The sequence below is a fragment of the Protopterus annectens genome, chromosome 2.part2 (assembly GCF_019279795.1).
Source record: "Protopterus annectens isolate FY-2018-M chromosome 2.part2, PAN1.0, whole genome shotgun sequence".
Taxonomy (NCBI): Eukaryota; Metazoa; Chordata; order Ceratodontiformes; family Protopteridae; genus Protopterus; species Protopterus annectens.
The window spans coordinates 415,502,906-415,521,572 of NC_056730.1; the positions used below are offsets into that span (position 1 = coordinate 415,502,906).

At 42.5% G+C, this 18,667-nt stretch overlaps 1 protein-coding gene across 1 annotated transcript in view; it reads left to right on the forward strand.

The window, feature by feature from the left end:
* The window catches only part of MCCC2 (methylcrotonyl-CoA carboxylase subunit 2), a 1,233,028-nt gene that overhangs the window by 555,201 nt on the left and 659,160 nt on the right, over positions 1–18,667 (forward strand). Inside the window, exon 10 of the mRNA XM_044064435.1 lies at positions 13,907–13,979. Within this exon, the coding sequence (XP_043920370.1) occupies positions 13,907–13,979 (73 nt within the window). The remainder of the gene's footprint in view (positions 1–13,906; positions 13,980–18,667) is intronic.

An 18,667-nucleotide genomic window follows, 5' to 3' on the forward strand; every position in this document is an offset into this window, starting at 1 on the left:
TTTGATAACTTTTTTGTGTGTGAAGTTATTTACTGGTACTCTATTTCGCTGTCGGGCAAGGCCCGTTTAAGTTAGAGGGCCTTTGCCCTACTTTTGAGAGTTTGTGTCATTATTTTTCTTCGGGCAAAGCCCGTTTAAATTAGAGGGCTTTTGCCTGTTGTTATTGTTGTTGTTGTGCGTGCTTACTGTGTTCTCTTGTGAGGTAAATCTCCCTCTCAAGAGCTCGTGCCTTGTTTCTCGCGCTCTACAGTTGGCGCTAACCTTTTGATTTTAGACTGCTTTTCTTACTGTACAATATGTCCAAAGAGCAGAAGTCAGGATTTAAAAAATGCACTCGGTGCAATTACAAAATGTCTATTACAGACAGTCACTCGATATGCGTGTATTGTTTAGGGCCTAAACATCTACAGGAGACATGTAGTGTATGTCATGCTTTCTCCTCTAGGGTTCTTCAAGAGCGCAAAAATAAACTGATCTTGAAGGGTCTTATTAAGCCCTCTTTCGAGGAAGCTTTAGATTCTCCTGTTACCTCTAAAAGAAAGATCGCCGGCTCCGACAAGTCCGTCGGAACCGACTGCTAAAAGCAAAGTCGACCTCTTCTTCCTCGGCTCCACTGACTTCGGGGCCGAGGGTCGAAGGGTCTGCCTCGATGCCTCTTTCCTCGGCTCCATTAGTTTCGGAGCCGCAGGTTGGAGTATCGAGAGGCGAATCACCTCCATCGGTTCCAATAGTTTCGGAGCCGGTGGAGGTGTGCAGCTCAGACTCTTCCCCCCTCGGCTCCGAAGAAAGCTCCTTCGGCACCGATGGTGGTCCATGCTGTGGTGGAACCGGCGCCGATAGTGTTGGAGCCTTTTCGGAGCCGAGAGGAAAGTCTTCTCGTCTGTCTACCTCCTCTAAATCCTCGAAACTGTCTGATTCTGATTTGGATAGGGTGATTCAGAGGCTTTTCCAGTCTCCAGTTTTTGCTCAAATGGTCTCGGCTCCAGCCCAGTTGGCTTCGGAGCCGATCCCTCCAACATTCGATTCCTCCTCCAACCTCCTCGGAGCCGCTGGAGTCGGTGATGGTGGAGCAATGCGGAGCCGGTCGGAGCCGAGACCCTTCGAGGTCTATCGGCACCGACTATGGTTCCTACCCTGTCCTCGGGTTCAGGGTTTGGTACTGGGACTTCCTCAGCCGGGCCCGAGGGAACACTTTGGGACTGGGTGCCTCGGGTGCCTAGTCTTCCCTCGAGCATCGGCTGCTGGAATTCCCAGTGCCATCGTGGCCTCTAGACCAGTGATCTCCATGGAGTCTGGAGGTCCGCCTTTGAGGCCATGAGGAGCGCTGGCCATGCCCTTGCCGGCTCAGCAGGCTTCTACCTCACCGTCCCTAGACCTGGAGACTGGTGCTTCTGCTGTGTTGCAGTCCCCGCAGCGGGCCCCAGGGCCTGAGGATACCCCATCGGGTTCTTCCGGGGTCCGTCCGAAACTGGACGAGCCCCACGGAAGAAATTGTGCAAGAGGAAGCACGTGGACTCCCAAGATGAGTCTGTTACATCGGATACTGACCTCGATGACGCGGAAGGGTCCCCAAATCATCTTCGGATGATATCTCTTTCTCAGATATCCTGGAGATTCTGAGACAGAGAGGAGATTGGCAGGCCAAAACCCCTTCAGCTGAGGAGTCAGTCTTCCTCAAGGCCTTCGGGCCCAGCCTCCGCCTCCTGGGTGTCTCCGCCTTGATGAACTCCTTGATTTGGTTTCTCGAAGGGCTTGGGAACACCCTGATTCTGTGGAACCGTGCCTCGAGACCTAATAAATTTCTTTCAGCCCCCAGAAGGAATTTCTGACGAAGGTGTTCCCGTAGATGCTATGGTGGTGGCTTCTGCCACACAGCAGGACATGGCAGAGGCTTCAACGCTATCCACCCTCCTAATAAGGATTCCAGGAGCATGGATAGGTACGGAAGCTGCCCTGTCTTCAGCGGCCTTTACCTTACGGTCGCTGAACTATTTATGTCATTTTACCAGGCTCCAAAGGGACCTCCTTAAAGAGCTAAGTGACTCCCTCACTGGTAATCTACCTGAGGCGCTAGCCCCTACTGTTGGCCCAGATGACTACCTTGTTCTCCATCGTGAACTCGCCCATGAGGCTCATTTCAGATGCGCAAGGGGCGAGTAGAGCAGCGGGAACAGGCGTTGCCCTCAGGAGACACGCCTGGTTACGCTTGTGTTCATTTGCGGAGGCCTTCAAGTCTTCCTTCGCCGACGCCCCCTTTGATGGGTCATCTTTGTTTGGACCCAAGGTGAAGGACACACTAACTCGGTGCGAGCAGGAGGGCAAGACCTTGACTGCAGTTGGGGCCCACTTTTCCGCTCCTTCTAGGCCTTACCCCAAGGTCCAGAGAGGAGGGAAAATGTGGTTCAGAAAATCTCAGAGGTCTTTCCCTACTCCACCCAGTGATTCCCCCTCCAGAGGAATTCAGGAAGATGCCGCCCCAGAGGCGGCAGAGGCCCCCGTAATTCTGGAGACCGTGAGTCCTTTCGTGGTTCTTCCTACAATCAGCGTCCCTGAGTTGTTGCCCGACTGTGCAGCTCCGGAGCCAGTCGGGGGTCATTTTGCGGAGCACCCACAAGCTTGGGAATCTATAACAAGCGATCAGTGGGTGCTTCAGATTATTACCGGAGGCTATCTCATCCCCTTCAACAAGCCCCCCCTTTCCTTAAGGGAAATCCCGGACAAGGGAAGTCAGCAGGATCAGGCAGCAATAGAGATTTCAAAGCTGCTAGAAAAAGGAGCCATCCAGCCTGTCCCCACCGACCAGATCGGATCAGGAACTTACTCAAGATTATTTTTGGTGCCAAAAAAGACAGGGGACTTCAGGCCCATTTTGGACCTTAGTTCATTGAATCGTTTTGTGGAAAAGTCCAAATTCCGAATGGTCACCCTTCAATCCATTCTTCCATTGCTGGAGAAGGATGCATGGATGTGCTCCATAGATCTCCAGGAGGCTTACTATCACATTCTGATAGCTCAAGAGTCCAGGAGACACTTACGCTTCCGCCTCGGAGTCAGTCATTTCCAATTCCGAGCACTGCCCTTTGGTCTCACCACAGCCCCCAGGGTGTTCACCAAGTGTCTGGCAGTGGTAACTGCTCACCTGAGGAGTCTAGGATTCCAAGTGTTTCCATATCTGGACAACTGGCTCCTTACTGCCACCTCCGAGCATCTACTATTTCAGGCCAACGCCACGCTCACCTTGGGCCGTTCTTGGGAATTACGCTCAATTGGCAAAAATCTGTACTACAGCCATCTCAGCGTATTACTTTTATAGGCAGACTTAGATACAAAAGGATGCGCCTTCTTACCGGCAGCAAGAATTCAGGTTCTGCAAAACCAAGTAAAATCCTGTCTCCCTATCAAGAGCTCCGCCCATCTGATCCTACAACTGTTGGGCTCGATGGCCAACTATACTCCTAGTCCCTTAGCCAGACTTCACATGCGAATTTTGCAATGGCTCCTATCGGTTCAATGGTCCTATCAGGAACTCCCTTGAACCATTTAGTCATGATCACGGAGAGTTGCCGCCGGCATCTGCGTTGGTGGCTCCTCCAATCCAATCTCGACCAGGGCGACCCTTTATTCCTCAACCCCTGTTGCCACTGTGACCACGGACGCCTCCCAGGTAGGGTGGGGGTCATTACCTGGACAGGTCGGTCCAAGGCACATGGCAAATCCAGGAAACGATTTGCATATCAATATCCTGGAGATGAGAGCGGTACTCTTGGTACTTCAAGCTCTCCATCACGCTCTCCCACAAGGTCCGATTGCTATCCTATCCGGCAACATGTCGGTGGTTTGGTATATAAACAAGCAAGGTGGAACCAGGTCTTACCCACTGTGCAGAGAAGCCATGAGACTTTGGCACTGGGCGGTAGCTACCAACCGCTTAATGGCAACGCACATACCGGGAAATCCAATGTGATTGCGGACAGATTAAGCAGGACCATTCTGTTACCCCACGAGTGGTCCCTCAACCAGAGAGTGGCTGCGAAAATCTTCGCCAAATGGGGCCTCCCTTGCTGCGACCTGTTTGCCAGCCCCACAATGCAGTGCAGAGAGTTCTTCACGCTGATCCTCCCAGGGACAGATTCCCAGGGACGCTCTGACCCACATTTGGCCCCCGGTCTTCTTTATGCCTTCCTCCGTTCCCTCCTGCCGAGGGTGATACAGAATGCCATTTACCTGGAGAGCGAGATGATTTTGATTGCCCCGCACTGGCCTCGTCAAGTTTGGTTTCCTTTCCTACAGAGGCATGCGGTAGAAGGTCCATGGTTTTGGACCCAGTGCCGGACCTGTTGACTCATCAGTCAGGACGGCTTCACCCGTCTCTCAGGTCATTGAAGTTGGCGGCATGGTTACTCCACTTCCATCCTTAGTCCGAGACAATTCCCTTTCTCCGGAGGTGATCCACATATTGTCTTCTTCTCATAAACCTTCCACTGTCAAACTCTATTCCAGCAAGTGGAAAAGGTTCGCCTTCTGGGCTCAGCAACGAGGTATAAGACCCCCTTACTGCCCCAGTATCGGAGGTTCTGAATTTCTTGGCCTCTCTTTTTCAGTTGGGCTCTTCAGTTTCCACGATTAAGGTTCAGCTAGCGGCTATCTCTAATTTTAATGCTTCTTTTGAACCTTCATTGATGTCTCACAAACTTTGTAAGTCTTTCCTTAAAGGAGCATGGCTCCTTAGGCCTCCAATATCCCACCCTGTCCCCCCTTGGGACCTAAATATGGTTCTTGCTGCCTTAACTGCCCACCCTTTCGAACCAGCTGCTACCTGCGATTTGAAATTTCTGTCCTGGAAAACTGCCTTTTTAGTGGCCATAACCAGGCGAGTTTCAGAACTTCAAGCTCTTTGTTCTGATCCTCCCTATTTGATTTTTCACAAACATAGAGTGTCCCTGAAATTAAATCCTCCTTTTACCAAAGGTAGCTTCTTCTTTCTGTATTCAACAGACTATAGAGCTCCCTGTATTTTTCCAGAGTTCTCTAATAACGCAGAATATACCTTTCATCAATTGACGCCCATAGACAACTGCGTTTTATTTGAATAGAACCGCTCAGACGCTGAAATCAAATCAACTGTTTGTTTCCTTTGCAATAAACAAATTGGGTCAACCAGTAGCTAAAACCTCCATAGCTAAATGGATTAAAGATTGTATCTCTTTCATTTATTCACAGGCTAACAAAGAGCTTCCCTTTCCAGTCAAGGCTCATTCTACCAGGGCAATAGCTACTTCTGTAGCTTTTCACCCAAATTATCAATAGATGATATTTGTGCTGCGGCTACCTGGACTTCTCCGCACACTTTCATTTCTCATTACAAATTGGATGTGGTTTCTCGAGGCAGGGCTTCCTTTGGTTCCACAGTTCTCAGGAGTGTTTTCCAATGAGCCACCCGGGATTTAGGTGCTAGGACGCTGTCCCATCAGTTATGAATGTAGCGAGATAGGATCCCATTACATCTTTTAGTTATGTACTTACCATAACTTCGGATGTATGGGATCCATCTTGCCTACATTCATACCTCCTTCCCCTTCCATTGGGATTTAGAGGAGATGTAGTTCCATTTGGAGATCTTCTCTTGAAGAACTTTAGTTGGTTGTAGTGACTACTATTTTTTCTGTGTTTGCATGTATGTATGAAAGCGAACAAACAAGATCTGGGGAAGCAGGTGTAGTGCATCCTGGGATAGGGAGTAGCCCAGCCAATAAGAGACTTCGTTCTAGTGTACTAGTTGGCCGAGTCGGAGCCGATGGATCGGCTCCGAGCCCATCAGTTATGAATGTAGGCGAGATGGATCCCATACATCCGAAGTTATGGTAAGTACATAACTAAAAGTTTTGGGAGTATAGTGAGATGACAGATGTTTGGGACTCCCTGCGGACTGCTCTGTCGGAGATGCTGGGTGAGCAGATTGGACTGACTGGGTAGATGATTTTTTTGAGTTATGCTGCAGATTCGGAATTGCCTAGACATAGTAAAGCCTTGCTGAGTCTAATTATGGTGGCTACCAAAAAAGCAATTACTAGAAAATGAAAATCAAAGTCGAGACCAACTTTACTAGAAGTAGTGAATATAGTAACAGAGCTAAAACAACTGGAACTGGGATCGTTAGAAAAGGGAAGGAGCAAACTGCATAGGAAAAAATGGGAATTGTGGGAACAATATATGCAGAGCAGGAAGGAGGTTTAAGAGGCAGGCTTTGAATGAACCATATAATACTTAACTGACAATGACTGGATGGTTTATAAGTGATGTATATTGTTTGCAACTACAATTGTTTCAGTGGTGTCTGTGATGTAAACTGTTCGCAACTAAAGTGGTATCAGTTTGTATATTTTTAATTTATATAAATGTAAGATTGCTTTTGTCATATGTGAAAGTTTAATAAAGATGTCAGGAGGAAAAAAACTAAATTTGATCTACCTATATCAGTACTTAAAGGAAGAAAAGTACCATTATCCAGTCCTACCTGAAAATTTTTATCTGCCTGTTTGTACTTTCATAGTTAAAAAATTGGAGTAAGTAACTACTGACAGTAGATTTACAGTATTTATTCTATTTCTACTTGAACTCCATTAGCAGTAGAAGGCAATAACCACAGAGTTCATAAGTGAACATTTTTAAGAACAGAAACTTTAGGGTAGAGATTATTAATTTTATGTCTACTATAATTGTCAAAGTTAGTATTTTTCTGATGAAATAAAATCATTAGGTATAGAACAAACTTTTCTTTCTTTTGCGTATTTGGATACATTTCTTCCAAACATGTTACATTTACTTAATTGCATTAGAAATACCCTACTAAGCAAATCTAGTACACAAAACTTGTCCATTTGATCCATCTTGAGTCCATAAATGACATAAAATCCAAAGAACACATTCACATACATAAAAAGCACCTTCAATATTAAATGGTACTTACAAATATGCGTAAAAAGCATCTTTGCATTGGTGCAGTAAAAATAAGCAGCAAACAGGAAAAATGGTTCACTAAATCCAAAAGTGTAGAAAATTGTAGCAAAAAGTTGGAATGTGAACCAAACTACAGCAACAGCTTTAAGCATACATAGCTATTCAGCACAAAACAGTCCAAATTGTTCAAGTAATCCAAGTTTATTGTGAGTGCTTTCGCAGTAATCACTACTGCTTCATCAGACAAAAAATACGCTTCAACTTTTCCCCTTTTTAAAAACATACAACAATCAATCAAAACATTCTATACCATATATATATATATAAAAAAAAATATATATATATATATATATATATCTATATTGAGGGTCTAGAGATAACTTTTCTGACAGACCCTTTCAGAACTCCTGAATGGAGGCCTGATTGTCTTCCTGTGGAGGTAGTTGGGGGTCACATATCTCTCTACCAGGAAGCCAGGCTAAACTTAACAGAGGATTCTTGGATGCAGAGATTCGTTCCCAGAGGTTATATTATTCCCTTTTCCCTTCCACCCCCATTACCAGGAAAATCCCCGATGTTCCACCCAATCAGAGGGAGTCAGCAGCACTGGAAATACAAAAGCTGCTAGAAAAAGTCATCCAAGAGATCCCTCCAGACTAAATAGAATCCATAACTTACTCAAGATTCTTTTTAGTGCCAAAGAAAATGGGACTGGAGACCAATTTTTAGATCTTAATGTGTTGAACAAATCTGTTTGACACACCAAGTTCTGGATGGTCACAGTTCAGTTGATTCTGCCCTTTCTGAGCAAGGATGATTGGATGTGTTTTGTAGACCTTCAGGATGCATATTATCACATACAAATGAACAGATGATCTGGAAGATATTTATGCTTTTGGCTGGGAGTCCATCATTACCAGTTCAGAGCACTCCCCTTTGGCTTCACCACAGTTCCCAGGGTGTTCATCAAGTTAATGGCAGTAGTAGCAGCTCACCTGAGACTGCAGGGATTCCAGGTGTTTCCATATTTGAATGACTGGCTCATTACCACTCTGACCAGTCATCAACTGGTACAAGCACGAGACCAAGTACTGCAAACGTGTTCAAATCTTAGAATAACCATCAATTACAACAAGTGTCAATTACAACCAACTCAGACATTGGAATTCATAGGAGCAGTGTTCAACACAGTGTCTGTGGTAACTTCTCTTCCCTGTTCGTCAGTGCAAACAATAAGAAATCAGGTCAAGAAAATAATTTGCAATACCAGAATTTCAGCCTGATTGATTCTGCAAGCCCTTGGATCATTGTCAGCAGCAATAATCTCAGTTCCTTTAGCAAGATATCATATGAGAATTCTGCAATGAATACTACAAACACAATGGTCAAATCTCTCTCAACCCGTGTTAAAGGTAAGAGTAGCGCAGGTATGCAAACGGTATCTTTCCTAGTGGATGCAGTCACATCAGCTGTTGCAAGGTCATCCTTTCATTCTCCCTCACCCCAAGGCCATAGTGACAGTGAAAACTTCCTAGATTGGGGGTGGCATTTTCTGGTGAAGACAGTCTAAGGCACTTGGTCCCCTGAAGAGGCCAACTTTTTCTTATCAGTGTTCGGGAAATGAGAGCAATGCTTTTGGCATTGCAAGCATTCCAAAACTGTTTCCCTCTTGGAACATTTGTGATCCAAATGGACAAATGTCAGTGATTTGGTACATCAACAAGCAAGGGGGAAACAAGTCTTATCCCCTGTGTCAAGAAGCCCTGAGGGTTTGGCAGTGGGTGATTTACTCCAGCCGCTTTCTAATTGCAACGTACAGCCTGGGGAAGTCCAATGTAATAGCAGACAAACTGAGCAGGTCCTGTTTACTATCTCATGAGTGGTCTCTCAAGAACAAAGTGACAGACATAATTTTCCATCAGTGGGGCCAGCCTTGCTGTGATCTCTTTGCATCTCCCCCAAACAACAAGTGCAGCAGCTTCTTTCCCTAGTCCCCCCATCAGAAGAATCACTGAGGGATGCTGTTCTCCATGATTGGCCCCCAGTCTTCTGTACGCTTATCCCCGACTCATTTAATTCCCAAATTCCTTCAGAAAATAACCAGGTTGAAGAGTAAAGTCATCCTCATTGCACCTCACTGGCCTTGACAAATTTGGTTCCCCTTTCTTTGGCCTCATCTTCAGTACTCACCTTGGATTCTGGATCCAACTCCAGACTTTCTGTCTCACTCGACAGGCATGATTCACCCAGACATCTCAAACTTCAAAATGACTTCATAGTTTCTCCAATTCCATTAATAGCCAGGCAACCTATGCTATCTTTGCCTGTCCATTCCATAGTGTTATCTTCCCGTAAACCCTTTACGAAAAAGCTCTACAAAAGTAAATGGAGAAGATTTGTTTATTGGGCAGAGCAGAATCAGGTAAAACCATTTTCAGCCCCAATACATTCTGTTCTTGAATTTTTAGCTAGTTTATTTAATGAGGGTGCTAGTTCATTTACTATTAAATTCCAGCTTGCAACCATTTCAAATTTTAATGTTGGATTTCAGAATTCTTTCCTGGCTTCCTCTAAAATATGCAAAGCATTTTTGAAATGTACTCTTCTACTTAGACCTCGTTACAAAGATCCTATACTACCATGGGATTTAAATTTGGTACTGCAAACCTTGACAGAGTCTCACTTTGAACCTGCAGCTAAATGTGATTTAAAATTATTGACCTGGAAAACTTTTTAATGGCAATTACATCTGCTAGAAGAATTTCAAAACTTCAAGTATTTTCTAAGCCCCCATATTTGATTTTCCACAGGGATAAGGTCACCTTACGTACCAATGCTTTCTTCTTACCCAAGGAGGCATCAGAATCCATTATTAACCAAACCATTAACCTGCCAGTATTCTTCACAAATTTTACAAATAAAGGAGACTATATGTTGCACTTACTTGATTTTCATAGGCAATTACGTTTCTGTCTGCACTAATGAAAACAAATTAGAAAGTCAGACCAGGTCTTTATTTCTTTTGCACATCACAAGATAGGCAAATAAGTCTCAAAGGTAACTATAGCCAGATGGTTGACAGATTGCATTTTTTTGTTTAGGCTATTGGTCCTGAGTCCCTTACAAGTTTAGCCAAGAATTTATCCCTTGTTCTGACAAGTCAGCACCCAATGTCCCTGTCTGGCAGGGACACAGGTGGAATCCCAGGGGTGTATTTTCTGTTCCCCATCCAGTTATGGAGGTTGTGCTTAAAAAGGGTTAATGAGGTACTCCGCTTGATGTGGAGTGGGAGTCTATTTCACAGAAGGGGGAGTCTCTAGGACACAAATCTGTCCTGCCAACAAGTCCTATTGATGTCACAAACCAAGTTAAGGTCAATCGTGCAGGTTACTTGAGTTGAACTTGACTTGTGGATATGCAGCAGTCCCAAATGGCACAGTGGTGCAGTGGTAGGATTGTCGCCTCACAGAAACAGGTTCTCTGGTCTGATTCTTGGCTCCACTTTCCTCCCACGTTACAAAGACACGTCTGGCACATTTCTCCCTGGGCCTCTATTGAAAATTGGCTTCATTCCAAGTCGGACTTTCCCGGTTAACAAATGTTAAATAAATAAAGGTGGGGTCTGAGATTGCCTTGTATGCCAGGCAGCGGTCACCTCTGAGTCTGTAGGAAACTGAGTAGAGGGACAGGGCCTTTAGCATTTCTGTGTAGAATAGATGTTTGAGGCCCTGGATTTTCCTGGTGAGGAACCTCTGTGGTCTCTCCAACTGCTGCATGTGCTTTGTAAGTTACATGCCGAAAGGGGCATTGTACTCCGTAATCGGCCTTATAAAGGAAGAATACAGGAATGTTATGATCACCTTGTCCCTGAATGAGATACCCTTACTAATGAGGTGAGCCATGTAGAAAGCTTTCTGTACAACGGAGGCAATATGGTGGTCAAAAGGCAGTTTGCTGTCAACATGGGTGCCCAAGTCCCTCACGACTGATTGCTTGTTTAGGAACTTGTTATTAATGTGATAATTTGTGGGGATGTCACTCTCCCCAAAGGGGATGATGATGCATTTTTGGCATTCAGTTTGAGGCCATGCTTGTGGCATCATTCTTATGTTTGGGTGAGACGCTCTTGGAGGATGTCCACATCACTAGGGGAACTGATGACCGCACCCAGCTTGCAGTCATCTGCTAACGTGGTTAGCCATAGCCCATTGGTTTTGGCGTGCACCTCAGAAAAGTAAATCCAAACAACAAAGTCTCTAAGACTGATCCCTGGGGTACACCACTCTTTACTGGTCAACTGCCTGAGGTGGCTTCCCCGTTTTGACTAGGTGGGTTCTGTCAGTGAGCCAGTCTGCTACCCAGCTGATAGCATATGGATTGATGCCTAGTTGAGAGAGTTCATCTATTATACCCGAGTGGGAAATAGTATCAAAGGCTTTAGTGAGCCAGTCTGCTACCCAGCTGATAACATACGGATTGATGCCTAGTTGAGAGAGTTTATCTATTATACCTGAGTGGGAAATAGTATCAAAGGCTTTAGCCAGGTCAGAGTAGGCAGTGTGCACCATCTTCTCCTCATCCATGGGTTTGATGACTGTCTCAAAGAAGTTGACCAAATTTAAAAAGGCATGACCTCCCCTTGACTAAACCAAACTGTGTGGGATCCAAGTGTTTGGAGGTTCCCAATGTCCTTGTTAATGAGGTCCATGATAATGTGCTCCATGGCCTTGCATATCAGGCTTGTTAGCCTAATGGGTCTATAATTTCCTGGATCAGTGGACGCTCCACCTTTGAGCAAAGGGATGACAGTGGCTGTCCTCCACTCGGCTGGGATGAAGCCAGTACTCAGGCTTTGGTTGAATAGGGTGCCTAATGGTGCTGCAAGTTCCTGTGAGTTCATGTAGGATGCAACCTGGGATGTTATCTGGTCCCATGGAGGCTGTATTTTTTGCCTTTGAGAAAGGCTCATTCCACTAGGTCTGTGGCTACTTCCACTATATTCCAGTCTAGAGCATCCATGGATGATATTTGTGTGGCTGCTAGCTGGTCAAATCTTCATACCTTTATTACTTATTACAGACTAGATCTGGTCTCAAGGGAAGACCGGCCTTTCGCTCAGTCGTACTCAGGAACATCCTTCCTTAGAGCCCACTCAGGAATTTAGGTAGCTGAGGACTCTGTCCTATACACTGAGGAATGAATGACAATTGACAACATCAGATAAAGAATTTATGTACTTACCATAACGTTCCATTTGTGTTGTCCATTTTCATTCTTCGTCAACTCCCCCCCTCCACTTCTCTAATGACTTCTGGCGGAACAAGACCTTAAAGGACACCAAGGCACTGTATGCCCCTTATATTGAACTCCACTTATGGCAGTTCTTTATAGTCTCTGTCTCTCTCAAGCTGTGAATAGGATCTGAGGGAAGTTAAGCATGGTACATTGTGGGTAGGAAAGGAGCATGAGAATTTGTTGGTGTCCACGAGCATTTTCATTCTTCGTCAACTCCCCACCCTCCACCCCCCCTCCATTTCTCTAATGACTTCTGGCGGAACAAGACCTTAAAGGACACCAAGGCACTGTATGCCCCTTATATTTAACTCCACTTATGGCAGTTCTTTATAGTCTCTGTCTCTCTCAAGCTGTGAATAGGATCTGAGGGAAGTTAAGCATGGTACATTGTGGGTAGGAAAGGAGCATGAGAATTTGTTGGTGTCCACGAGCTGGAGTAATGGCCGAGTCAGATCAGACCCCATACATTGAGGAAGAATGAAAATGGGCAACACAGATGAAACATTTTGGTAAGTACATATCTTATTTTTTAAAATCAGCAGATCAGCAAAATGACTTTTAAGCACAGTATTGAAATGCAAAAAAAATAGCTTTTCTGAGTCTTTATGAAGTTCAGAAACACTTTTAAGCTTTTCAGTGTTTGCACACAGCCACAGTACTATCTAGTCTTACTTTTGTATTAGGTTTCCTGAGTTAGTATTAGCTTCCCTAAAATGTACTCCAAATACAGACTTTCAAAGTTTACTGGATTGACCTTCCACTGTGGACCAGGTAGAGGTAATCTCTTAGCAAACCATTAAGAAACCGAGTATAATGGCATTTCCTGAAGCCTTTCTGAGTAGTTCAGGTTTTCCAGCCTTATGATTTTTCTAGTAAGGAATCTTTCTGTGTTTTCAGACTGTTTTAGATGGCTTATTCAAATGCCACAAAATGCAGTGCCATGTTGAATTAATGTGGTATAAAGTGGTACATTGATCTTCTTGGAATGAGTAGACTTGCCATTTAGAGTAAGATGGAACTACAGAATATGATTTTATAGTTTTAGTTGTTATACACTGGTTAAATTGTTGTCTGCCGTTGTCTCTAGGGCTTTGATTGTATCATTTATGATTTAACCATTTATTTTGGAATCATAATGAGAATGTCCTTTTTTGAAGTCATGTGATGCTGTGTTTACTGACATTAATGTGAGGTCATTACTACTGTACCAGGTGGTTTTTTTCTTGGAGAAATCCATCTTATGCTACCAAAGCAAATATGTTACCCAATTTGCAGTCATCATGTGAGAGAAATTATCCCCTTGTAAAAGGGCCATGTCTCTGTGTTTTGTATTTTTAAATTTCACATTCTGACCATTGTTTAGTGACTCTGATGTTCTCAGACTTGCTGGTGTCAATCCCTGTGGGATATTACTCTCTCAGACATTGTCATGAGTATGCATGTATTTACATTTATGTAAAACATACCAGAATTGTAGCATTTACTGTAATTATACTAATCCAAGTTTGTCCAACTTTTGTTTTTTTACATTCTCCCTATGCTGATAAAATGCAAAAGTTAATTCAGGCCACTTGTTAAAGTATTTGAAAAGGAAGAAGCTAGTTTAGCCAAATTGATGTGCATCTCTTTGTGTTTCCATTCTTTGTGTCTACAGGTGATTTCTCGAATTGTAGATGGTAGCAAATTTGATGAATTCAAAGCTTTATATGGGGACACACTAGTGACAGGTAAAAAATTCATATTCAGTACTCTTTTAATTATATCAGAATGTTTGGCGGTGCCCTTGCATATACTTGAGTGTTTGTTTATTTATAGATCTTATTTGAAAGTGTCTCTTTCGGTAAGCATTGCCTGCAGAACTAAACTATCAGGTGCCAGCGCCTTCGGGTAACCATTCTGCTCACCATGTTTTGTATCCTTGTGGTGCATATTGGCATTGACTAATATTATGAAGATGTTAAGTCAGTCACATCCATTCCAGTTATTCCATAATGGTGACTCTGTACAAATTATTCTTTTGAACTCTTTTGTTACATTTGACTATACCTGTTTTTCTGCAGTTCTGTTTTTGCTTTGCTCATATTCTTCAGCCTTATTCTCTTGCAATCTGAAGTATAAGAAGGTACATGCTCCCAGTAGTTGATTATGAGGAAGAATTCTCATACATATGTTTGTCAGTCTAGAAAAATGTTTGTTCATTCTTCATATTATGTTGAGAACATCTTGTTTTTAAGCGTTTTATTGATGAGATTTTTAATAGGGAGGGGAGATGTCAATAGTTTGGAAGCTTGAATAGTTTATTTTATCCAAGTGACAAAAGTCTACTTATGCTGTTGCTTGATTATTTTTTGGGATTTGGAAATATATAAAGCCCAGGGCCAGTTGTTTACTAAAATTAAGTATTCTAACTAAAATTAGCAATCAGTGCAAAGCAATGCATATTTGAGTTATGGAAGCATGCATGACATGATTTTAAAAATGAATATTGTTAAAGGACAGTTTTTGAGAAAAAGTAGGCTGATGGATGAGGATGAGTTTATTCAGGAAGGAGTGAGACTTTCAAATTGTTTTCTAACACAGGTTATATGGCATGTATAGTTGATAGATTATTTTATGAAGTTAAGAGAAGGTAAAAATACTATATACAAGCCATGATGTAAAAGTGCCTCTGGCACTTTTAATATGGATAAGGACAAAGATTATAAGATGGCTATGTTAATCACTTCTTCTGTGGGTGAGAGGGTGTAATTCAGGATCTGGTGAAAAAAAATGGAAGAGTTTGCTGGTTTTCCAGACACATTAGACAAAGTCGGTGTTGAACCTAAATTTATTACTGAAAGAGGTAGGAATTTAGAAGATATGCTTCAAAACAAACCGGAAAATATGTCATCCTGAAGAGTTAAAGGTACATACAAATGTTATAGTTGTAGTTATTGTTAAATTTATTACCTTTGGAGTGCCTGAAATAAGTTTAAATGGAATTTTAGTTGCAAGTCCAAATTTGTAGTATGTACTGCTATTTGTACAAAAGAAACAACTTTAGATAAGAAGAAACTTTATTCTACTAGTACAGTATTCCATCAATTCATTAAGCACTTTTATGTTAAAGCAGAGACTTAGAGTTTATGATTACTTGCATGCAGTTGATAATGACAATATTAATGCATTTTGTAAGCATGCAAATGTGTGCTTCAAAGCAAAATATTGTATTTTTTTTTCTGTAATTGATGCAGTCAATAATTTTAAATTTAGATTTGATGCCAAAGATGATCTTGACTAGAAAGAATATAATTGGTAGCTAAGATAAAATGCATGCTGTCATCCTGGGACAAATTACATGGAAAATTTTAAATGCTATTTAAAAGGGAAGAAAAGTGAAGCATTGATCTTGTAGCTATCACATGATTCATAGTCCCATGAACTCTTAGATTCTTATATAAGCATTGTCTGTAAATGTCTTTTCAATTTGATGAAGTTTCTGCTCTGAGACAAAAGTGCTTCCTGTATTGATGGAATAAAGTTTAATTGAATCTAAAGTTGCTTCTGTGGGTTATTTTTATTTCTTACAACTTTAGACTGTTTTTGGAAAGTTTTATTTGGATCTTGATAGGTATATTAGCCAAGAAGTTGGCAAGATTTTAGCAAAAAATCCTCTAAACCAAACTACAAAGCTAAAGTAGCATCCCTAGCCAAGGATAATTATAAGGCATTCTTTAACTGCATCTGAAACCTAAAAGGGAATGCCAAACTATGTGCCGAACTGGTAGCGGATGGCACCACTCATACTATACAGAAGAAAATTGGCAACCTGCTAGCTGATAAATTTGGTGCATACTTCACCCCCTGTCTCTACCAGCCATACAGCAGAAGCATATCTGACACTAGTCCTCTGCCTAGTATCTCTAGTGATCAGGTCATATCTGCTCTCTCCTAGGCCAAAAACATGGCCTCAATAGGACCAGATAATGTCCTAGGTTGCTTAGTAAGCAATCTAAAACAGGACCTAACAGACCCACTTGGCGTACTCTTTAACCATAACCTGAGAATTGGCTTTGTTCCAGCAGAGTGGAGAAAAACAGTAATCCCTTTGCAAAAGGGGGGAGGGGCTATCAACTGACCTTGGGGACTATAGACCCATATCTCTAAATAGCCTTCTCTGCAAGGCCATGGAAAGAACCATCATGGATCGAGATCGAATAGAGAAAGCTATAAAGCAATTCAAGAAGTGTCACTCTTAGAGAGTATAGAAGGGAATAGATCAACAAAAATACTCAGAAAGGTAGGTGTGATAAAAGCATTGCACAATATCAGAACAGATCAGGATCTATCTTGCACTGTCACAAATAATAAACTAAAAATATTAGCACAGGCAGAAAAACGTAGAAAATATGCAGATACATGTAAAGGAAAAGTACAAAATAAGCAATTTATTAATGACCCAAAAACATTTTATAGAGAATTGGGAAAGGTTAATATTGGCAGGCCAAGATAGTGGACTTACTTGCATGTTGGCTTGCATAGTCTATTAAACATTTGAGAGAAACAGAGAAATGTAGGTTTTATAAAACAGAATTGGAAACAGTCACACATCTTAATGCTGGTTGTGATATACTAATGACAGAAAGACTGTATACTGAAAGGCATAATAATGTGGCAAGACTGTTTGCATTGGGGATTATGCAAATATTATAATATGGAGGTAGCTGAAAAACACTGGAATCATGAGCCACAAAGCATCATAAAAATGTTGAGGTTTATATCACATGGGATCATCCATTATCAATAGTTCAAAAAATAGATGTGAGAAAACCAGATACAGTAGTCCATGAAAAGAAGACAAAAGTAGCATCGATCACCGAAATTGGTACACCCAGTGATTTCAATGTCTTATGTACAGTGAGACACAAAGAAATAAAATACCAGGATTTGCAGGCAGAAATGAGGGCAGCGTGGAAGAAGGATACCCAGACAGTTCCAGTATTAGTAGGAGCAGGTCTTATAAAAAAAGAATTAATGTCGTAGTTAGATATGTTACCAATTCATGTAACTCCATACAACTACAGGAGGAGTCATTACTGGGCAAATTGTGTGTGCTGCGAAGAGCACTTCTGGCTAACATCAAAGACTGAAACAATACTAATTTCATGAACTTTAAATGTACTTTGACTTAGAAATGGGGTCCATTCCTGTCATGGTATTAGAAACGCAAAAGACATGGAGAAATTCAAAAAGCATCCTTATCAACAAGGGCATAGGTGACCTTCAAACTCTAGACCTAGTCCAGTTTGGGTTTAAGGGTAGATCATGCTTACTAAACTTAGTAAACTTCTTCGAGAAAATCACCAAATTCCTAGATGAAGGTAAGATGATGCATACTGTCTTTCTTGACCTAGCCAACGCTTTTGATACAATCCTCCACTCAGGTATCACTAAGAGATTCTCCCAGATGGTATCAACCCTAACATCATTAGATGAGTAGCCAATTGGCTCACTGACCGAACACATACTGTCAAAGTTGGTGACTTCACCTTTATCTGTAGACATGTTACCAGTGACTTACCACAAGGATCTGTGCTGGACCTTTTACTGTTTGGAATCTATTTCTTGGAAGTCCAGACTAAAGTAGACAGCCTTTGGCTTGCCAAGTTTGCTGATGATTGCAAATCGGTGCAATCATCAAGTCCCCCAATGGTGTTAACATATTACAGGAGGGGTTTAACACAGGCAAGTGATTGGTGCCAAAGCCATGGTCTAAAACTAAACACAAAAAGTGCATTGTTATCCCTTTTGGCAAAGCAGAATTCCCTGCTAATTACAATATTTACAGTGCTTCCCTCAGTTCAAGCCCAGTGGTGCAAGATGTAGGAACACAGGTTGATAATTTGAACTTTGACCACCAAGTTTCCACAATTGTAAGGAAAGATTTTTGCATTGAGCATCTCATAAGTAAGGGTATCGCACCCAGTTCTAAGAATGTTATAACTCCACTCTACTTGACCCTCATCAAAGCATTAATAGAGTACAGTGTTCGGTTTTGCATGTACCTCACCAGACACCTGCAGCAGCTGGAGACACCACAGAGGTTTCTTACCAAGAATATCACAGAACCTTCAAACACTGACCTGCATGGATAGACTGCAAGCCTTTTCACTGTAATCTGTATCTCACAGGCTACTGAGAGGCAACTTGTGCCTGGCCTAGAAGACAGTCTTCAACCCTGCCCTGCTGAAAATGCTGCACATCTGCAAATCAAATGGCACAAGAGTCACTCGCTCTAGGTATCTTAACCTAGCCTGTGACATAAACAGACCATGCTGGAGAGACAGATATGTCTCTCAGAGATTGCCTGTCCTCTGGAGTAAACTTCCAGTTCACATGAAGCAAAGCTCCTCACTGACCCTTTTCAAATGCAACC